Source organism: Mus pahari, chromosome 18 (assembly GCF_900095145.1).
Source record: "Mus pahari chromosome 18, PAHARI_EIJ_v1.1, whole genome shotgun sequence".
NCBI classification, from domain to species: Eukaryota; Metazoa; Chordata; class Mammalia; order Rodentia; family Muridae; genus Mus; species Mus pahari.
Genome location: NC_034607.1, coordinates 2,894,964 through 2,917,287, shown reverse-complemented (window position 1 = coordinate 2,917,287; position 22,324 = coordinate 2,894,964). Strand labels below are relative to the sequence as shown.

At 46.5% G+C, this 22,324-nt stretch overlaps 3 protein-coding genes across 4 annotated transcripts in view; 1 reads left to right on the top strand and 2 right to left on the bottom strand.

The window, feature by feature from the left end:
- Nucleotides 1-7,492: 7,492 nt before the first annotated feature.
- On the bottom strand, nucleotides 7,493-11,196 carry Lsm2 (LSM2 homolog, U6 small nuclear RNA and mRNA degradation associated). 2 transcript variants are annotated; one of them, XM_021217928.1, is made up of 5 exons: nucleotides 10,965-11,196; nucleotides 10,372-10,439; nucleotides 8,212-8,242; nucleotides 8,061-8,120; nucleotides 7,493-7,960 (listed from the first exon to the last, which is right to left on the bottom strand). In XM_021217928.1, exons 1-5 carry the CDS (start codon nucleotides 10,965-10,967, stop codon nucleotides 7,835-7,837), a joined length of 288 nt encoding a protein of 95 aa, XP_021073587.1. In that variant the 5' UTR covers nucleotides 10,968-11,196; the 3' UTR covers nucleotides 7,493-7,834. The 2 variants fall into 2 exon arrangements, with proteins under 2 accessions (XP_021073587.1, XP_021073586.1); XM_021217927.2 differs by lacking the exon at nucleotides 10,965-11,196 and adding an exon at nucleotides 10,687-10,915.
- A 2,977-nt stretch (nucleotides 11,197-14,173) lies between these two features.
- On the bottom strand, nucleotides 14,174-20,991 carry Hspa1l (heat shock protein family A (Hsp70) member 1 like). The gene is made up of 2 exons (XM_021218000.2): nucleotides 20,834-20,991; nucleotides 14,174-16,444 (listed from the first exon to the last, which is right to left on the bottom strand). The coding sequence occupies exon 2, from the start codon at nucleotides 16,429-16,431 to the stop codon at nucleotides 14,506-14,508; it is 1,926 nt and encodes a 641-aa protein (XP_021073659.1). The 5' UTR covers nucleotides 16,432-16,444; nucleotides 20,834-20,991; the 3' UTR covers nucleotides 14,174-14,505.
- Nucleotides 20,992-21,541: 550 nt separating this feature from the next.
- Nucleotides 21,542-22,324, top strand: part of LOC110335999 (heat shock 70 kDa protein 1A-like) — a 3,454-nt gene continuing 2,671 nt past the window's right edge. Inside the window, exon 1 of the mRNA XM_021218433.2 lies at nucleotides 21,542-22,319. Coding sequence (XP_021074092.1) covers nucleotides 21,755-22,319 — 565 coding nt within the window. The 5' untranslated portion in view covers nucleotides 21,542-21,754. The remainder of the gene's footprint in view (nucleotides 22,320-22,324) is intronic.

Genomic DNA, 22,324 nt, shown 5'->3' with positions numbered 1-22,324 from the left:
ATGAGGAAGACGTGGTAGGAAAAAAAAAAAAAAAAAAAAAAAAAAGAAAGAAAGAAAGAAATACAGAAAAAAAGTAAAATTGTGGAAAGCAGATTGATAAGAGACAAGCCTTGAGCCTGGCGGTGGTGGCGCACACTTTTAATCCCAGCACTTTGGAGGCAGAGGCAGGCGGATTTCTGAGTTCGAGGCCAGCCTACCTAGTCTACAAAGTGAGTTCCAGGGCTATACAGAGAAACCCTGTCTTGAAAAACCAAAGAAAGAGAGCCATCATTTCATATAGTATGTATCTGCCATATGTGAAACAGAAACTAAATTCTTGGGCAGTTCAAAATAGAGTAATACTCCAAGACTGGAAATAAGACAAAAGCCGTATTTGAAGCAGGTCCTCAATCACAGTGGTGATTGTGATAGGAGAAGCTAAGAGGATAGGACAGAAATGGGGCTCAAGGTATCATTATTTCCCAAGATGAAGGTCAGCATGCTGAAGTACACATGCAGGTTGAATATGGCAACACCACCTTAGCACTATGGCAAACTGCAGCTTTAAGTGCTTGGAACAAGGGGGAAGAAACAGGAAAAAAATGGTCTGATCTGTTTACTACAATTATACAAGGTCCAAAGGAAGCATTCACTGATATTGTACCAAGATTGACTTCAGATGTAAATAAGAGTATCTGATTCAGAAGCTAGGCAAGTATTAATCAAACCTTTTACTTTTAAAAAATGCTAGTTCTGTGTGCAGAAGGGTGACTAGGCCTCAAAGGCAAGATCAGCACTAATAAATACATGGATTAAAGATAAAGCTGATATTGGATCTCATACTCACTATGTAACTTTAATAGGAGATGTAACCTCCAAAGGTTTTAAGAAAGCCCAAACTCAAATGTCTTGATTGTGACAAGCAAGGTCATTTCAAAGAAATTGTAGGCAAAGCCAAGCTAATTCCAAAGGAAGGCTTGAGGCTTCTAGAGTATGCATAAGATGTGGCAAAGGCTGGCATTGGACTAATGAATGCAGACCAGCAAGGGACAGACCCTAGAGAACCTTTTGCTGGCCCCTGTATTGAATTCAAGTCAGCCATTTCAGGCCAGAAAAACTCATCTGTAGAGCTTTTATAGCACTATTCAGGAGATAGCCATCGACAGCTCAGATATCAACGTCAGAGTGGCTTCAGTAGTCAGAAGAGACAAAAAAAAAACAGGTATTTTGACAAGCTGATGATCAGAGGCCAAAATTAAAGAGCTTATTGTAAATGATACTGAATTTAAAGGCTTGATAAACACAAAAGCAGATGTAACAATGATTTCACCAGAATTAAGGCCTATTTGGGAGGTTTCTAGGGGTTGGGACATTATCCCAGGAAAAACGAAGTATGAGAGGCTTAAGTGTATAGGACCAGAAGGTCACAGAAAAATTAAAGCTGTATGTGGCCAAGATAGCCACGATTTATGGGGGTGTGATATGTTGCAGCAATACAAAACAGATTAGCAGTTCTTCAATCTCAGAAATAATCCATAGAATAAAAGATGCTTCTGAGGGCTGGAGAGATGGCTTGGTGGTTAAGAGCACTGACTGCTCTTCCAGAGGTCCTGAGTTCAAATCCTAGCAACCACATGGTGGCTCACAACCATCTCTAATGGGATCTGATGCCCTCTTCTGGTGTGTCTGAAAAGAGCAACAATGTACTCTCATACATAAAGTAAATAAATCTTTAAAAAAGAGGGGAGGGCCGGGCGTGGTGGCGCACGCCTTGAATCCCAGCACTTGGGAGGCAGAGGCAGGTGGATTTCTGAGTTCGAGGCCAGCCTGGTCTACAGAGTGAGTTCCAGGACAGCCAGGGCTATACAGAGAAACCCTGTCTCGAAAAACCAAAAAAAAAAAAAAAAAAAAAAAAGCCATAAATCAGATGATTCAGCCAATGGGTTCTTTATAGCTTGAAATCTTAATTGCCTTCTTTTTACCTATGATAATAATTGTGGCTAGCCTGCTTGTGTCAGACTTGGTGGTAACCCTCTTTCTCTGATGTTAATAATAAATTCCAAAAATACTTCAAACAAAAACGGTCACATTCATCCTTCCCAGACCAGCGCTCTCTCGCGCTCTCTCTCTCTCTCTCTCTCTCTCTCTCTCTCTCTGTAGACCAGGCAGGCTGGCCTCGAACTCAGAAATCCGCCTGCCTCTGCCTTCCAAGTGCTGGGATTAAAGGCGTGCGCCACCACGCCCAGCTTCAGCCCGCGCTCTCATTGTAACTCCTTAGCCAGTAAGATTGCCACAACTGGGCCCCTTGACTGTTTCACCCCTTCACCATGAAAGAACCATCAGAAAATAACCTGAGAGGGCTACAGTTTAAATTTCCCAACACCCTCATAGAACACCTTAAACACATTCTCAAAACTTCCTCCTCTTGTGCCTCCCTAAACTTCATACCCCTGCTATACAACTGGGCACCAACCCCAGATGTCCTAAGGCCAGTGCCTTCTAGCAGACTGATGTCACCCACATCCCATCACTTGGTACACAAAATTTGTATTTGTTACCATTGATACTTATTCCCATTTTAAAAAACGAATCTCGTGTTCTCCACTTACTATGGGGGTCCCTCTCCATATCAAAACTGATAATAGACTGGCTTTCAGGAGGTATCTATTCCAAAATTTCTGCAAGACTTGGAAAATTGTCCACCATTCTGATATTCCTTGCAACCCTCAGGGCCAGTGACACATATGTCCACATAGAGGCTCCTTCTTGTTCATTCTCATGGCTCTTTTTACCCTGCTTAACACCAGTGCTATGGCTAGCTCTGCCCTCCCCCTGGTATGCTCTGGTGGTTTTATGTCAGGGGAGGAATCTGTCAGGACAGTAGACACTTGCTAGCAGGAATGACAGGAGTCCACAGATTGTGGTATGGCAGCAATGTCCTTGATGACTGTGTTTTCCTTTTCAACAAACAGACCCATCACATCTCAAGGATGCTGATACTTTCAGACGGTGTGCTGATTGTACACCTGCAGGCTAGAAGAGAGCTTTACTAAAGGTCACTAAAGGAGGCAGAGGCAGGTGGATTTCTGAGTTCCAGGCCAGCCTGGTCTACAAAGTGATTTCCAGGACAGCCAGAGCTACACAGAGAAACCCTGTCTCAGAAAACCAAAAAAATAAAAAAAAGACATTCTGGGGTCTGGAGAGATGGCTCAGTGGTTAAGAGCACTGACTGCTCTTCCGAAGGTCCTGAGTTCAATTCCCAGCAACCACATGGTGGCTTACAACCATGTGGTTGTTGGTAAATAGATCTAGCACCCTCTTCGGGAGTGTCTGAAGACAGCTACAATGTACTTACATATGAATAAATCATTTAAAAAAAAAAATTGATGAAGCCGGGCGTGGTGGCGCACACCTTTAATCCCAGCACTCGGGAGGCAGAGGCAGGCAGATTTCTGAGTTCGAGGCCAGCTGGTCTACAAAGTGAGTTCCAGGACAGCCAGGGCTATACAGAGAAACCTTGTTTCGAAAAACCAAAAAAAAACACACACACACACAAAAAAATTGATGAAGTAAAGAGAATTTTGCCTTGTTGATGATTACAATTTGCTTCTGGAAAAGAAGATTGTATTAATCATCTAGGATATAAGATAGGTTTACAGGGGGCTGGAGAGATGGCTCAGCGGGTAAGAACATGCAACTGCTCTTCCAAAGGTGCGGAGTTCAAATCCCAGCAACCACATGGTGGCTCACAACCATCCTTAACAAGATCTGACGCCCTCTTCTGGGGTGTCTGAAGACAGCTACAGTGTACTTACATATAATAAATAAATAAATCTTTAAAAAAATAAAGGTTTACAGAAAATTCAACCACAGTAAGTACAAATCAGGAGACAATCAATTATAAACTTAATGAGTTGGGAGATATTAATTGGCTAAGTCCCAAGGTTGAATTAACTACTCAAGAGCTAAGTAATTTATGTCAAACCTTACAAGGTGATTAATACTTAAATAGTCCAAGAAAGTTATCAGTAAAGCTGAAAAGGTACTGGCTCTGCTAGAGAAGAGACACAGGATGCACATATGGATTGCTTGGTTCCAAAGTTGGGTTGTATTTTAGTTATTTTTCCTATTACTCATTGTCCCACTGGAACCCTCAGGTAGAGAGAAGGCACTATCTTAGGATGGATATTGTTAGCATACAAACAGTATTAAAAAAAAAAAAAGGCCTATGATTTGATTCTGAAAGGAAAAATGTTATTTTGTCAATTAGCAGGAATAGAGCCAGCAGAAATTGTGGTACCTTTTACTAATGCTGAAATTGCCTCATGGGCAGAAAATGAACATTGTCAAAAAGAGCTTCTGGTAATTTTTTAGAGATTAACAATAAATATCCCCAAAGGAAGCAACTTCAGTTTTTGAAAAGTACTAATCAGATTCTCCCTCATATTGTTAAAGGGACACCAGTTTCTGGAGCCCCCACATTCTATACTTATGTAAATCAGGAAAAATAAAGTGGCTCAGAGCCATTATGATTCAATTTAAAAATCAAGAGATGCATGCCATTCCTATATAATATTAGATATTCCTGCATCTCTTAATATAGTTACTCTATGCAGAAAGAATTGTTCTACACATTGAAATTGCTCGACTTATTCCAAATGATTGAGAATTAAAAGTTTAAAAAATTAGAGTAGAGCCAGGGCATGGTGGCACACCTCTTTAATCCCAGCACTTGGGAGGCAGAGGCAGGCGGATTTCTGAGATCGAGGCCAGCCTGGTCTACAGAGTGAGTTCCAGGACAGCCAGGGCTACACAGAGAAACACTGTCTTGAAAAGCAAAAAAAAAAAAAAAAAAAAAAAAAATTATCGAGTATATGTTCCATACCATAGACACATATTCAGAATTTCAATAGGTGATTGCTTTAAGTCTAAAAAGGCTGATTCTGTTGTTATATACACTTTGTGTGTTTTCAGATCTAAAAGACCAGACAAGACAAGTAGCCCTGGTGGGTGATCCAGCTTCACAGCCTCAGGAATTGTTTCCTCAAAAATCTGTATCCACAACTTCAACATGTCTTGCTAAGATGGTCCAGCCTCACAGGCTGTTCCAGCCAGGACTTCAGTTAAGCCTTGCTCTTTCCCATCACAGAGACTGGACCACAAATGATACAACTAGCTAGCTCTCCCAGGACTTGACCAATATCCCAATTTTCTTAAGGTCCTTAAAAAATGCCATTGCCCTCAGGAAGTATTTTAAGAGAACAATGCCCCCATTCCCAAGAGGTGGGATGGGTGGGTTTTGGAAACTTGCTGGGTAATGGATATTTGTCATTGTTGAAGGGGGATGGGTCACAAGTTGTTAATGGTCTTAGTCAACCAGGAAACCCAGTAAAAGTAGCTTCAATGATCTCTTTCTTTCCTCCTTTCTCTCCTATCTAGTATTAGTGGGGAGGGGAGGAGAGGTGGTGAAAAGAAAAAGGGGAATATAGGGATGATAGGATAAAAGGGTAGATTATTGAATCTACTACTTTTTTGGGGGGGGGTTCGAGACAGGGTTTCTCTGTATAGCCCTGGCTGTCCTGGAACTCACTTTTTAGACCAGGCTGGTCTCAAATTCAGAAATCTGCCTGCCTCTGCCTCCCAAGTGCTGGGATTAAAGGCGTGGGCGCCGCCACCACCCAGCTTTTTTTTTTTTTTAAAGATTTATTATAATATGTAAGTACACTGTAGCTGTCTTCAGACACACCAGAAGAGGTCATCAGATCTCATTACAGATGGTAGTGAACCACCATGTGGTTGTTGGGATTTGAACTCAGGACCTTTGGAAGAGTACTCAGTGCTCTTAACCACTGAGCCATCTCTCCAACTTGAATCTACTTTTAAATTAAAGAGCATCAATAAGCCAAATATTTTTCCATGGGTATATATTTTTGTTTTATCATATTGTATATGTTTCAACTAGTTTAGAGTATTGCACCGCTGCAACTCATTTAAAAATCTAAAGTTCTAAAATCCTTAATTGATACTATATTACAAAATGTTTAGGATAATTAAGAAATACAAGTTAGCAATCAATCAAATTGTGGTCATGGTAGATATTAGTTTAGCTAATTACAGAAATAAGAGTTATTTAGCCTTCTGTAGATGTTTTCTTTTTTTTTTTTTTTTAAAGATTTNTTTATTTATTATATGTAAGTACACTGTAGCTGTCTTCAGACACTCCAGAAGAGGGCGTCAGATCTCATTACGGATGGTTGTGAGCCACCATGTGGTTGCTGGGATTTGAACTCCAGACCTTCGGAAGAGCAGTCGGGTGCTCTTACCCACTGAGCCATCTCACCAGCCCCCTCTGTAGATGTTTTCAAAGTAGATAGTAAATAGCTAGGAACAAGCAATATTTGCCTATTCAGATATACTATACATAGTCTTGAAACACTTCAGAGATCTAGAATATGATATTTAAGATGTTTTAATAACACAAGGTTTTTCATGCCAGAGCTCCTGGCAGCATCCCAATACCACCTCTAAGAAGATGGTGGACGAGGCTAGAGATGACTCAGCGGTTAAGAGCACTGACTGCTCTTCTGAAGGTCCTGAGTTCAAATCCCAGCAAGAAGACAGCTACAGTGTACTCACATGTAATAAATAATAAATGTTTAAAAAAAAAAAGTTTAAGAAGATGGTGGACACTGAAGAACCTCTATTTGGAAGTTTGCTTCTAAAGTGGCTGAAGTAGAAACTTCTAGTTTCTTTGGAAAGTCGATTATGTCAAATGATGTTTTCCTGGGGCACACAGGTGAAAGAATGTTTTGCTATAGTAGACACATAAAAGGACGTGTGATAAACGAGTATAAATATGATCCCACAAATGGGGAGCATGAGAATGGTTTGGTTTGCTCCGCCTTGCTATTCTTTGTTAATGACACCCGTGTACTGGTTCACCTTATATAGCGTTGTTGAGCTCCAGTTGCAGTAATGCTGCCATTGAGAGAAACTCACCCAAGAACTGCCCGTGAGGTTCCTGTAGCTTCTTGCTACTTCGGTCGGCTGGCAAACCTGGTGGTTTCTTCAGGATTGAACTACAACTGCTAGTTCATGCTAGCTAAGAGGACTGAACCACAGCTGCTGGTTTGTGTGTGGGGCCTGCCTGCCTGAAAGGACCATCTGCAGCTGCAGTTTTGTATTTGGCATTGGCTACAGAACTGAACTGCTGATAAAGATTGAGCTCACCTATTGCTAAACAAATCCACTTCCCCCATATCCTAATAAGTTTCCTTTTCCATTACCTTTGGTGGGTGGTGGGCTGGAGGAAAGGCTGAATGTTTAAGAGTTGGCACTGGCACCTTAATTTACCCGACTACAAGCTTTAGGGCAGAAGTACATCACGCTGGTAAATTAGGTTGGATTCTTGGTTGGAGATGGGAGGAGGAGGAATGTAGAGTGCTGGAGTGTCAGTGAATTCAACATCCTTTCTCAACTCCCTGCCCAAAACAGACAGACTACAAACCAGGAATTCAGCTTGCATCATAAGTTTTATTCCCGATGCGGGACAGATCTTTCCATCCCTCAAATGTATTACATGTCGCCATGGAAAGGGCCTAGGATGCAGCTCCCATCTCCAGGGAAGATGAGAAAAAGGTACAGACTGGGAGCCAGTCCAGGACCATTCTGCAGTTCCTGGCTCTCTTACCCTCCCTTCTCAGCAGAGGAATTATCTCTCATCCATTCAGTTAAAAAGAAAAAAATAATCATTAACAAAACACACCTTAAGTACTGGGCAGGGGTGTTCTTGTCCTCAGTAGGACATCAAGTTATGGGTCACCAATGGGGAAGTGAGGGGGAGAGGAAGGTGCCATCACTGCTTCTGCTGAAGGGCTTCCTTCCTTGCTGCATCCTGTAGCAGTTGTGTGTCCACCTCATCTGCTGGCAGCTGCACATAGCGGACAACTGAGCCCCTGATGAAGCAGTTCTTGACTGATAACTGGAGACAAATATGAAAGCACCTCCATTAAAAGTGTGTCCTCCAGCCCCAGGGGCCTTTTGCTTTAAAGGTTTCCTCCTCTTCACCAGCCCCAACTCACCATGTGAGGGTATTTCTCAGGGTCTGTGACACTGATGTCGGTTAGTTTGATATTGAGGTACTAAGAAAGAGGAACATCGTCATTAACAAGATAAAATAACCCACCCTCACTTGGCTTCCCCAAGAACAAACTGAACCTTACTGTATCTCACCTGGTCCACAGAGTGGAGGGTTCCACAGATGCTGTCAAGGGCAGAAAGGGATGAAGCATTAGTTTATGCTGAAATCAGCACAGAGGGAAAAAATCACAAGTAGAACGACAAGTGGGGGAGGAACTGAAGGACGTGAGGCCTGCAGGCAGCATCTGTGAGTTCTGAGGTAGAGACGATAAAGCAGCCCAGACTCGGACTGTCTTCACACCAACACATCAGAAGCTAATAGTTAACTACTACAGGCCAGGCTTGCATTCCATTTGCTACTTTTATTTCCTTTTAAATACAGGTTCTCACTCTGCCCAGGCTGGCCTCAAACTATGGCAATCCTCCTACCTCCACTTCTGGAACTACAGCTGGGACCCACTATTCATGATCATTCCCCACTGGATTTCTCTGTGAGGTCCTAGAACTAGCTATGTAGATAAGGCTGGCCTCAAACTCACACCTGTTTCTGCCTCTTCCTCCTGAGTGCTAGGATTAAAGGTTTAAGGGATACACTGCCATCAACACCACTCAGCTAGTCATCTTTCAAAGTAATATCATCCAGGACTTAACCAATAAACTGAATGTCAGCCCAGATCTGCATAACTCCCAGAAACATCAACTATTATTTTTTAAATATTGATTTTTTTATTGTGTGTATGTGCATGTAGTTAGACACAGAGACCAGAAGAGGGCATCAGATCCCTTGCAGCCAGAATTCTAGGTAGTCGTGAATCACCTAATGTAGTTGCTGGAAAGTGAACTCTATTTCTCTGGGAGAGCAGCAAGCTCTTTTTAAAGCACTGAGCAATCTCTGCAGCTTCCCTAACTGTTATTTGTAAACATTTACTGCTATGGAGCCAGAGACCTATGTACACATAATGGTAGCTGGAATTACTCATTATTTTTGCTATACTCTTTTTTTCTCACATGAGCATTCTTTTTTTTTTTTTTTTTTTTTTGGTTTTTTCGAGACAGGGTTTCTCTGTATAGCCCTGGCTATCCTGAAACTCACTTTGTAGACCAGGCTGGCCTCGAACTCAGAAATCCGCCTGCCTCTGCCTCCCAAGTGCTGGGATTAAAGGCACGTGCCACCACATCCAGCTTCTTTTTTCCTTCCTTTTTTTTTTTAATTGGATATTTTCTTTATTTACATTTCAAATGTTATTCCACCCCCCCAACTTATCCTTAATAATGCAGATACGAAGCAAGTCTTCTCAGCTCCCTAGCCTTCTATCTTCTATCTCCCTGAGCAAGGTTGTCAAGGCCAGTGCTCCCACACCATGTTACATGCCCACCTTATATTTACCCACTGTTTAACCAACTTTAACAACCTCAGATCCCGAGTTTTACTTCCTCGCTCTACATCCTATGAATCTCCACTGCTCTGTAGACCACTTGTGTATTTGACTTTTAGACTACAAAAGGTCTTAGCTAGTCTGCACCTCAGTCTGGGCCACCTTCGAACTTGGCCACACTGGTCATAACCATCCTGCTTGTCAAGACCATGTTCTGACTGTCTTAGAATCATGGTTCTCAACCACTGATGTGTTTTCATAGGTTTCAAGAGTCTACAAATAAAGTTATTTTAAAAAGAAACATGATGGCTGCATATGAAGTTCACTTGTTGAGCATGCCCAGTACCACATGAAATAAAAAAAAAAAAACCAAACCGAGTCGGGCGTGGTGGCGCACGCCTTTAATCCCAGCACTCGGGAGGCAGAGACAGGAGGATTTCTGAGTTGGAGGACAGCCTGGTCTACAAAGTGAGTTCCAGGACAGCCAGGGCTACACAGAGAAACCCTGTCTCGAAAAACAAACAAACAAAACAAAAAAAACCCCGCCTTCAATGAAACTATAATTTTCAAAGCACTATTAGGAACCAAGTAGACCTTAACGGATGTGACAAGAACCTATAAACATATTTCCAGTGATACAGCATCTAAGCATTAATCCAACTCCTGAATCGTTAAAGGCAAACGTCAGTGTTGGGATTACAAACATGTGTCACAATACCAGGCTCACTCGTAAACTCTTCTTTGCACTTAGGACAAAAAGTATTTCTTCTGCGTTTTGCCCACCTGCTCTGAAGTAACTTTGCCAACAACAACGACAAAAAGGATCAGGACACCCGGCACCCCCACCTTCCACCGACTTGCAGAAATAAGGACCTACCTCAGGTCATTCTTGAGTTCCACGACTACATCCTTGCCCACAAGGGACTTGAAAAAGGAGTAGAAGAGCTATTGGAAAAAAGGAACTATCACATGAAAAGGGACGGGGAGGAGGGACCCGTGACGGTATTCTGAAATACGAGTCTTTGTGGCTCCTCCTAGTGGTTCTCAAAACTTCACAACCAACAGCAAACCGTTAACGGGACTCGGCAGTTCACGGAGCCATGGAGTGACAGGACCTGCGCTGCACCCCTCGACGCCAGAACCCACTCCCCGAGTCGACCACCTCCCTGCCGAGACCGCGTCCCAACCGCACCCTCACAAAGTCCGCGTCTCCCGCACGGAAGTGCAAGGCTCGCGTCCCCTGCCCCGCCGGCGCCCGTGAGCTTTCTCCTGGACTTGGAGGTTCCCCCCAAAAAACCATGGGCTCCGAGCAGTCGCCTCACGCTCGGGCGTGGGCAGTGAGGCTGTACGGAAAAGCCTGGGCCTGGCTGTCCCCCGAGGCGACCGACGCGAGATCCCGCACCCAGGCCCGCACGGTTCGAACCGCCCGCCGCGGCCGGCGGCGCTCCCTTTTGACGTCACGGTACCCACCATGGTGCTGGCGCCACGCGGGGCGGCCTGGACCGCGAAGGAAGGCGCCGGGGACTGCGAGCCGGAGGCAGGGCGGGAGCCGGAGCGCGAGCCCGCGCGTGAGGCAAGACGGGATCACGCAGGCGCACGGGGAGCCGCGAAAACCGCGGCCGAATCCAGGCTCAAAGGGAGCGGGGTAGGGCAGAGCCGAGAGGACCGCCAAACCGGGACAGGGGCGGGACTTCCTGTCCCCCCCCACTTCCTCCCGAGCGCATGCGTGGGGCGTGGCTGCTGCGGGTTGGATGTAGTTCGCCTCTTTTCCTGATGGTTGTGGAAACTTTTCTGTCTGCTGCGTGATTAGCTGATGGACTACATTTTCTATGGAGAATTACTGGGAAAGTTAAGAAAATTGTGACTGGCGTATTCTTTGATGAGTAAGATTTAAAATGTTGCTTAGAGCTGGACAGCGTTCGTGCCCAACTGGAATCCTGGAGTTGAGACAGGATTCTGGTTTAGAGGCCAACTAAAGCTATCATAGCAAGACCCTGTGTCAGAGACTAAAATGCGCACCAATACACACTGGTTTTGTTGTGTGTGAGTGTGAGAGAGAAACCTGAACACAAATCCTGATTCTTACCAAGGTTCCCAGTAAGTTTCTCTCAATTTCGGGGTGCAGAGTTTTCTGGAGCTTGGACCCAGAGTGGACACATTCTTTTTTTTTTTTTTTTTTAAAGATTTATTCATTGTTATATCTAAGTACACTGTAGCTGTCTTCAGATGCACCAGGTGTTAGATCTCATTACAGATGGTTGTGAGCCACCATGTGGTTGCTGGGATTTGAACTCAGGACCTTCGGAAGAGCAATCGATGCTCTTAACCACTGAGCCATCTCTCCAGCCCCGAGGGGGACACATTCTAAGCAAAGCAAATGAACAACAACATCCCCAACTCTAGTGGTTTTTGGTTTTGTTTTTGTTTTTCCGAGACAGGGTTTCTCTGTGTAGCCTTGGCTGTCCTGGAACTCACTCTGTAGACCAGGCTGGCCTCAAACTCAGAAATCCACCTGCCTCTGCCTCCCGAGTTCTGGGATTAAAGACGTGCGCCATGAACGCCCGGCACTCTATGTTCTTTTTTTCCTTGTTATAATTTGTCATAGGACTCGTCTGTAAAGGACTAAACTGACTGGAACTCAGTGACAGAAATATTTTATTTTATCTTAGCTCTTTTTGGTGTATGACAGTCTGCCTGTGTGCTATGTCTGCACTGCATGAGTTCCTGGTAGAAGAGAGGTCTTCAAATGCCCTGGGCCTTGTGGGTGCTGGGAATCAAATCTGGGTGTTCTGTATGCTTGTAACTGCTGGCCCATCCCTGCGTTACTGAAATATTTTCAAATAGATCCCCTTCAGATACTGCTCTGGATGTTCTGGGAGCAGCATTGCCAGGCTTGTAACATGATGGCTGGGAAGGAGGTCACAAGAGCTGACTGATTAAAAAACAAAAAACAAACAAAAAAAACTAGAAAAGCCTCAGTAGGCAAGTCCCAGAGAAGAAAGAGATGGCCTGAGACGGAAGGGCTTTGTTGCCATTTAGGTTGATTTGTTTTATGTAAGTACGCTGAGGCTGTCTTCAGACATCCAGAAGAGGGCATCAGATCTTATTACAGATCATTGTGAGCTACCATGTGGTTTCTGGGATTTGAACTCAGGACCTCTGGAAGAGCAGTCAGTGCTCTTAACCGCTGAGCCATCTCTCCAGCCCTGTTGTTTTTAATGATAATTACATTAAGTGGGAAGTTGCTAGGTTGTATCTTCTGTGGATATCATGTCTCGATAAATAGGGAAACACTTGCCATTCTGTCTTCTCTTCTTGAGGCTGGCTGTAGGTGCAAGGCAGTCACGGGACACAGGTGAAAATTCTGAGAGTCTAAACCTGCTGATTACAGGGTGGAATTCTCTAGTGTGCCAGGATGCCAAAATAGATTGTAGCCAGGGTTTCCTGTGGGTGGGGGTGAGGGCTGGAGCATGCACGACTGTGTAGGCCAGAGATAGATACTGGTTGTTCTTTCCAACTTATTTAGTATTTTAAAATTGTATATGTATGAGTGTTTTTCCTTGCATGTATATCTGTGTACACATGGGCAGTGCTCCCAGACCCTGAAGAGTGTGTTGGATCCTCTGGTGTTATAGTTGTTAGCCACCACATAGGTGCTGGGAATCAAACCCTGGTCCTGTGGAAAAGCAACACGTGTTCTTAACCTCTTAGTCATTTCTCTCATTTTCTGAGCTAGGCTCTGCCATAGATCCTGGAGCTGACAGGTTCATGCAGCTAGACTGCCTTGACAGCTTCTTCCCTCTGCCCTACCTACCCCCTCCCCCAGTGCTGGGATTACCGGTGCACATCACTGTGTTCAGAGCTGGATTCGGCAGGGTACTAAAAAGGGTTTGTTCCCAAGTTCAGCAGAATCCTTAAGATTGAATCTAAAACAGGCTGTCACTGGTTAGAAGCACTCCGTACATTTAGCAACCGTTTCCTTTGGGCCCAGGGTGACTGAGAATTAGGAAATGTTTGTCTTGGCTGGTGGAGGTATGATCAGAAGTTATTCAAGGCTATATTATACCCTGTCTCAAAACCACAAAACAAAACAAAAAGCAAAATGATTTTGTTGGAAATGAACTTACACAAATTCAAGTACTTTGCCCTTATCAAATTAAACATTCACAAGGGACCCACAAATGGAAAAATTCATATCCTCCTTTCTTCATTTTCAAGGAACATTGACAGCTTACAGATACCAGGAAATAAACTGGTTACTTTTATATAATGTTTTAGGCTAACCTGGGCTTCAAGAAACTCTGCCTCCAAAAAAATCAAAAGCTGGGCATGATAGTGCATGCCTCTAATCTCGGGTCTCAGGTGGCAGAGACAGGGGAATTGCTGCAAGTTAGGGACCAAATTGGCCTACATAGTAAGTGTCAAGTCAGCTAGACATATACAGTAAGGCCCTGACTAAAGAAATGAAAGGGGGTTGGCGAGATGGCTCAGTGGTTAAGAGCACTGACTGCTCTTCCGAAGGTCCTGAGTTCAAATCCCAGCAACCACATGGTGGCTCACAAACCATCCGTAATGAGATCTGATGCCCTCTTCTGGTGTGCCTGAAGACAGCTACAGTGTACTTACATATAATAATAAATAAATCTTAAAAAAAAAAAAAAGAAATGAAAGATGACAGAAGTTGTTTCCTTTGGGAAAATTTACTGAGAGACAAATAACCATCCACACAGGAAGGAGAAAGGTGGGGTGTGGATAATAAATAACAGACATCCAAATTCTTCAAATGGCTCAAAGAGGGACCTGGTTTCCCTAAAGGTCCAGTTCAGGATCATAGATGAGAGGGTGGGGTTGTGAAAAGGTGGAGTAGGAGGCTTCTCCATCGGGATCCCAAAGGATGTACCAAAGGATGTAACGTAGGCTCGAGTCCAGTCAGTTCAAGAATCATAGTGATGTCTGAAGAGGAATAAAATTCGCCTAGAGGCACCCTAGCACCCTGTAGTTCCAGAAAAGGCTAATCTACTTCCTCGATGGTGGGGCCTGTGGCAGCCCTGCCGGGAGTATACCCTGGTGCACAGGTGGGCCCGGTGCATCCGCTCTGGTACAGTTTTGTGATGATCGGGTTACACATATTTTCCAGTTCTTTTCTTTTATGATCAAACTCATCTTTCTCAGCCAGCTGGTTGGCCTCCAGCCAGGAAAGGACCTCATTGCATTTATCCAGTATTTTCTTTTTATCGGACTCGCTGATCTTGTCCTTCAGACCCTCATCACCCACAGCGCTCTTCATGTTAAAGGCGTACGATTCTAAGGCATTTTTGGCAGCGATTTTCTCCCTCTGGCCCTCATCCTCCGCTTTGTAGCGCTCGGCCTCCTGCACCATGCGCTCGATCTCCTCCTTGCTCAGGCGGCCCTTGTCGTTGGTGATGGTGATCTTGTTGGCCTTGCCGGTGCTCTTGTCCATGGCCGTGACGTTCAGGATGCCATTGGCATCGATGTCGAAGGTCACCTCGATCTGCGGCACGCCCCTGGGCGCCGGCGGGATGCCGCTCAGCTCGAAGCGCCCCAGCAGGTTGTTGTCGCGCGTCATGGCCCTCTCGCCCTCGTACACCTGGATCAGCACCCCGGGCTGGTTGTCCGAGTAGGTGGTGAAGGTCTGCGTCTGCTTGGTGGGGATGGTGGAGTTGCGCTTGATCAGTACAGTCATCACACCCCCAGCTGTCTCCAATCCTAGAGACAGGGGAGCTACGTCCAACAAAAGCAAATCCTGTACTTTTTCAGATTTGTCGCCCATTAAAATAGCTGCCTGGACGGCAGCTCCGTAGGCGACCGCCTCATCGGGATTGATACTCTTGTTGAGATCCCGTCCATTAAAGTAGTCCTGAAGCAGTTTTTGCACCTTTGGGATGCGGGTAGAGCCCCCTACTAGAACAATGTCATGGATTTTAGCCTTGTCCATCTTGGCATCCCGAAGAGACTTTTCCACAGGCTCAAGTGTGCCTCTAAATAGGTCTGCACACAGCTCTTCAAACCGTGCTCTAGTGATGGACGTGTAGAAGTCGATGCCCTCGAACAGGGAGTCGATCTCCAGGCTGGCCTGGGTGCTGGACGACAGTGTCCTCTTGGCCCTCTCGCACGCTGTGCGCAGCCGCCGCACCGCGCGCTTGTTCTGGCTGATGTCCTTCTTGTGCTTCCTCTTGAACTCCTCCACGAAGTGGCTCACCAGCCGGTTGTCGAAGTCCTCCCCGCCCAGGTGCGTGTCGCCCGCCGTGGCCTTCACCTCGAAGATGCCGTCGTCGATCGTCAGGATGGACACGTCGAACGTGCCGCCCCCCAGGTCAAAGATGAGCACGTGCCGCTCTCCGTGACTCCCTTTATCCAAGCCGTAGGCAATGGCGGCCGCTGTGGGCTCATTGATTATTCTCAGCACATTGAGTCCTGCGATGACACCTGCATCCTTGGTGGCCTGCCGCTGAGAGTCATTGAAATAGGCTGGCACCGTGATCACAGCGTTCGTGACATTGTGGCCCAAAAAAGCCTCTGCAGTCTCCTTCATCTTCGTCAGTACCATGGATGAGATCTCCTCTGGGTAGAAGGCTTTCTTCTCTCCTTTATAGGACACCATCACCTTGGGCTTGCCTGCTTCATTGATCACTTGAAATGGCCAAAGCTTCATATCTGACTGCACAACAGGATCATTAAACTTCCTGCCAATTAGACGTTTGGCATCAAAAACAGTGTTTTGGGGATTCATGGCCACCTGGTTCTTGGCAGCGTCGCCGATGAGGCGCTCGGTGTCGGTGAAGGCCACATAGCTGGGGGTCGTGCGGTTGCCCTGGTCGTTGGCGATGATCTCCACCTTGCCGTGCTGGAACACGCCCACACACGAGTAGGTGGTGCCCAGGTCGATGCCGATCGCCATTCCTTTATTAGTAGCCATGGTTTTCCGAGGCCTGTGGAGAAAGGAGACTTGAAAATCATATTTAGGCCAGGCGGTTGTGGCGCATGCCTTTAGTCCTAGCACTTGGGAGGCAGAGACAGGCGGATTTCTGAGTTTGAGGCCAGCCTGGACAGCCAGGACTATACAGGGAAACCCTGTCTCGAAAAAACCAAAAAAAAAAAAAAAAAAAATCATATTTAGGCTAGTGTTGTTTTTTAAATAAAACTTAAGCTATTTATTGATCAGTCAGTTTTCCTCTTCGAGATGCATTTTTATTATTTGTGTGCATGCATGTGTGTCTGTATGGGGATATGCACATGAATGCAGGTACCTGTGGAGGTCAGAGTTATGGGATGCCCCTGGAGCTGGAGTTACACTTGGGAACTACACAACGTGGGTGGGGGCCAGGAACGAAATCCGGGCTTCCTATCAGAGCATCTTTGCTCTTAATGGCTGAACACTCTCTAGCCTTCTTCTTCTTTTCTTTTTAAGATTTATTTATTATACATAAGTACACTGTAGCTGTCTTCAGACACTCCAGAAGAGGGTGTCAGACCTCATTACCGATGGTTGTGAGCCACCATGTGGTTGCTGGGATTTGAACTTAGAACCTTTGGAAGAGCAGTCAGTGCTCCCAACCACTGAGCCATCTCTCCAGCCCCCTAGCCTACTTATTTAAAAAAAAAAAAAAAAAAAACTTTAAAAGGTATTTTGTGCCTGAACATTTTGTCTTCATATATGTATGTGTCCTAGGAGGTCAGGGGAGGTTGTCAGACCCCCTGAGACTGGGATTACAGTTGTAAGTCACCATATAGGTGCCAGAAAGTGCTCTTAACTGCTGAGTCAGCTCTCCAGCTCCATCCATCAGTCTTGGGTTTTGTTTGGTTGTTTGGTTGGTTTTTTGTTTTGTTTTGTTTTGGTTTGGTTTTTGAGACAGGATTTCTCTGTAGCCCTGGCTGTCCTGGAACTCAGTTTGTAGACCAGGCTGGCCTCGAAATCAGAAATCCACCTGCCTCTACCTCCCGAGTGCTGGGATTAAAGGCATGCACGACCATGCCCATCTCTCCATCCATCAGTCTTAATGCCACAAATGTAAAGATAACACAGCCCAGACTCTACCTTCTTCTGGAGACTGCCAATCACCTTGTTGAAATGGGGCTACTCACTGGCCTGAAACCCTGGTCAGGTAGGTTATACTGGCTTGCCAGTGAAGCCAGTGATCCATCCAGTTTGACCTGTGATCACAGCTGAATGCAAGCATGCTGCGTTTGTTGTTCTGAACTCAGATCTGCATGCTTGCACAGCAAACACTGCACCCACTGAGCGACCTTCAGGGCTTCTCAAAGGTTGTTTTGGGGTGCCTTTTTCTTTTTCTTTTTTCTTTTTCTTTTCTTTCTTTCTTTTTTTTTTTTTCTTTTTTTTTTAAGACAGAGTCTCACTGGGCTTGGTGGCGCACACCTTTAATCCCAGCACTCGGGAGGCAGAGGCAGGTGGATTTATGAGTTCGAGGCCAGCCTGGTCTACAGAGTGAGTTCCAAGACAGCCAGGGCTACGCAGAGAAACCCTGTCTCGAAAGAAAAAAAAAGACAGAGTCTCTTTGTAGGCCTGGAGGTCACCATGTATACCAGGCTAGCTATGAAAGCGCTGCTATTCTTTCTTAGCCTTCCCAATGCCAAAGTCCCAGGCATGAGTCACCAAACCAGGCTGGTTTTCCTTTTCCTTTTTCTTTTTCTTTTTCTTTTTCTTTTTCTTTTTCTTTTTCTTTTTCTTTTTCTTTTTCTTTTTCTTTTTTCTCTTTTTTTTTCTCTCTCTCTCTCTCTTTTTTTTTTTTTTTGGTTTTTTTCAAGACAGGGTTTCTCTATATAGCCAGGCTGTTTCTCTTAACTGTCTGAGCTGTCTGATACCCCCTACAATTCCACACTTTCTCTTCTTTCATAAGAAACAGGAAGGCAACCCGGGAAGGTCCCAGAGTCCCAGCCTCAGAGGTTCCCATGCTAGCAGGGCATACGTCTGAGTCTGTTTCTCTGAAGAAGATCATTGTCCAAACCCCTCTCTGGTCGCCTTTCACTGTCTTCATTCTTTGGGATTTGTGTCTTTGCGTGCTGGGGGCAGAAGCTAGGACTTGGGGGCTTCTAGACAAGGGCTGGACCACTGAGCTAGCATTACCCTAGCATGGTTGAGCTTTCACTGAACTCTTGACTCAGAGCACAGACCCTCCAGCAGCCCCCGAGTCTCCCAGATATCTGTTTCAGGATCATTTCTGGCTTCTACAGTGTTTCTTCTCCACCAGATGCCATACATTAAGACAGGCTGGAAGATTTCTAAGTTCGAGGCCAGCCTGGTCTACAGAGTGAGTTCCAGGACAGCCAGGGCTACACAGAGAAACCCTGTCTCGAAAAACAAAACAAAACAACAACAACAAAAAAAGACAGGCTGGTCAAACATCAACATGTCATAGGGGGGCATCCACAGCCTCTTTCCACTGCCAAACTCACTTCATATTTAGTCTGACCCTTGTCCCAATAGACTTGGTTAAAATCTTTAAGTCAATAATGACTATTCATTTTGTTGTGTTTTTTTCCCTTTGGTGGTTTTCTTTTTTTCTTTGAGGGTGGGGGAGAGTTTCAAGACATGGTTTCTCTGTGTAGCCCTGGCTGTCCTGGAACTCACTTTGTAGACCAGGCTGGCCTCAAACTCAGAAATCCACCTGCCTTTGGCTCCCAAGTGCTGGATTAATGGCGTGTGCCACTACTGCCAGGCACCTCTATTCATTTTGAGAGAGACTCGTTGTAAGAGGAATTCTTTTTGAAATGGGTCTCATCATATATTCTAGCCTCTCTTCACAGTCTGCCAAGTAGCTAGGAGTCCAGCCTGTGCTAACCATGGCTGGGCTTCTTCACCATGAGTGGCCTGTTTGCTGGATGCTTGTCTCTGGATTTGTTTACCCTTATGAACCCATACGATTGGAATTATACTGCGTTTGTCTATTTGTGGCTGGCCTTATTTCACTCAACGCATGAGCTTGTCTATTTTGGCACTTACATACATGAACTGTTCATGTATGTGTCTCCCTTGCTTTCCTTACATGCTTATCTCTCCATAGACGCCAGGTTGCTTCCACTTCTTGGCTACTGTGAATGATGTTGCTGTTAGCATACGTTCACACAACCACATCCAGACCTGGTTTTCATGGCAAAGGACTTACATGGACGGTAGACAACAGTGTTCTCAGCTACTCCAAGGGTGGGTCTATATCCTCCATTTCCTACAGGACCTAAATCAACTCTACTGTTCCCATGACAGTGATATATTTTACTGTGGGACCACACCTATCTACCTGCCTCCTAAGACTGTGTTCTGAACTCCTTAAGGCCTAAGAGGTGGCAGTGACAGGTGCCTCCTGCTCTTCCAGAGAACCTGAGCCCAGTTCGCGAACCCTCAGTGGGCAGGTCATAACTGCCCTACCCCAGGGGGTGACACAGCCTCTACACAAACACACACACACACACCACACACACACACTCACACACACACACACACTCACACACACAGTGGGCAGCTCATAACTGTCTCCTCCAGGGGATGACACAGCCTCTTCTCACACACAGACACAGTGGGCAGCTCATATCTATCTCATCCAGGGGGTGACACATACACACACACACACACACACACACACACACACACACACACAAACCATGACTTAAAAGACAGGCACTAGGCTTTCCTCAGACCAGGCTGCCTTCTTTAGCAACCTATGGTGGAGTAATTTAGCTCACTCTGGGGATGTTTGTTAGAATCCCCACACCCTCCAAGCTTAATAAAGAAGAGACAGGGTCTCACTATGTAGCTCAGGCAATCCTCTGACTCCATTCCTGACAGTTGGGATTAAAGGCTTGAACCTCCAGGCAGCTCCAGGCAAGTTTTCTAGCTTTTTTGAGAAGTAGGGCTCAAAGTCTCATCTTCGACCCTGTCCCCACACCAGCCCCATCTCCGCAGCCGTCCTGTCTGAAAATCTGGAGTGCTGGAATCCCAGGCTCCGTCCCTCTCTCGATTGTACCTCCTGTCTTCAGTGTCAATGCCATATTCAAAAAGGTCTTAAGATGTCTGCCTCCGATTTGAGCTCAGACTAATTCCAGTCACTTATGTCCCTCAGACGTCCAGCCCCATTTTTTCTTGGTTGCCAACCACCAACCCCAAAATTAATACAACTGGAGATCTGTGTGTGGAGAGCCACATAGTAATCCCACCACTTAAAGACGCTGAGGTCTAAGGATGGTGGCTTCCACTAGACCATGACTGTAAATCGATCAAAGCTAAGAAAATTCTCAACCCATCAAATGAGAACCAACTGGGAAACAGAGGCTTCTGCCCCAATCCAATCAGAGCCTTCCCGGCTCACCTGGAATCTCTACGCCTTCGATCCAGTTTGGAAAATTTGAAGTCGCTGAGCCCCTACGAGTGGGGAGCTCCAGGAACATCCAAACTGAGCAGCCGGGGTCCCCCCCACCCCCCACCCCGCCCCTCCCGGCAACTTTGAGCCTGTTCTGGGACAGAGCCCCTGGTTCCTAAATTAGTCCATGAGGTCAGAGGCAGCACTGCCATTGTAACGCGACTGGAGAGGATCACGTCACCGGACACGCCCCCAGGCATCTCCCTGGGTCACCCGTTTGGAGGCGGGGGGGGGGGGGAGTTTTAGCCCTTAACTTAAGTTTTAGCCTTTAACTCCCATAATCAGAACTGTGCGAATTAGCGAACCCCCATAAATCACAACCAACTGTATACAACACCGAACTAGAAGTGATCTTTCCTGTCCATTCCACACAGGACTTAGTAATGCGTCGCCATGGCAACAGTGTCAATAGTAGCACCAGCACTTCCCTACACCCTCCCCCTCAGGAATCCGTCCTCTCCAGCGAACCCCAGAAAAGTCTGGAGAGTTCTGGACAAGGGCAGAACCCACAACACCGATTACTCAAGGGAGGCGGGGAAGCTCCACCAGACGCGAAACTGCTGGAAGATTCCTGGCCCCTAGGCCTCCTCCGGATCGCTGATTGGCCCAGAAGAGAGTGGGCAGGGCCGGAAGAGACTCCTTAAAGGCGCAGGGCGGCGAGCAAGGAAGCAGACGCTGACAGCTCCTCAGACTGAACCAGACTCTGGTTCCACCCGGAGAGAAGCGAAGACAAGAGAAGCAGAGCGAACTGAGCGTTCCCGACCCTCGGCCAGGACCAGCCTTCCCCAGAGCATCCCCACCGCGGAGCGAAACCTTCCCCGGAGCATCCACGCAGCGGAGCGCAGCCTTCTAGAAGCAGAGCGCGGCGCCATGGCCAAGAACACGGCGATCGGCATCGACCTGGGCACCACCTACTCGTGCGTGGGCGTGTTCCAGCACGGCAAGGTGGAGATCATCGCCAACGACCAGGGCAACCGCACGACCCCCAGCTACGTGGCCTTCACCGACACCGAGCGCCTCATCGGAGACGCCGCCAAGAACCAGGTGGCGCTGAACCCGCAGAACACCGTGTTCGACGCGAAGCGGCTGATCGGACGCAAGTTCGGCGACGCGGTGGTGCAGTCGGACATGAAGCACTGGCCCTTCCAGGTGGTGAACGACGGCGACAAGCCCAAGGTGCAGGTGAACTACAAGGGCGAGAGCCGGTCGTTCTTCCCGGAGGAGATCTCGTCCATGGTGCTGACGAAGATGAAGGAGATCTCCGAGGCGTACCTGGGCCACCCGGTGACCAACGCGGTGATCACGGTGCCCGCCTACTTCAACGACTCTCAGCGGCAGGCCACCAAGGACGCGGGCGTGATCGCGGGTCTGAACGTGCTGCGAATCATCAACGAGCCCACGGCGGCCGCCATCGCCTACGGGCTGGACCGGACCGGCAAG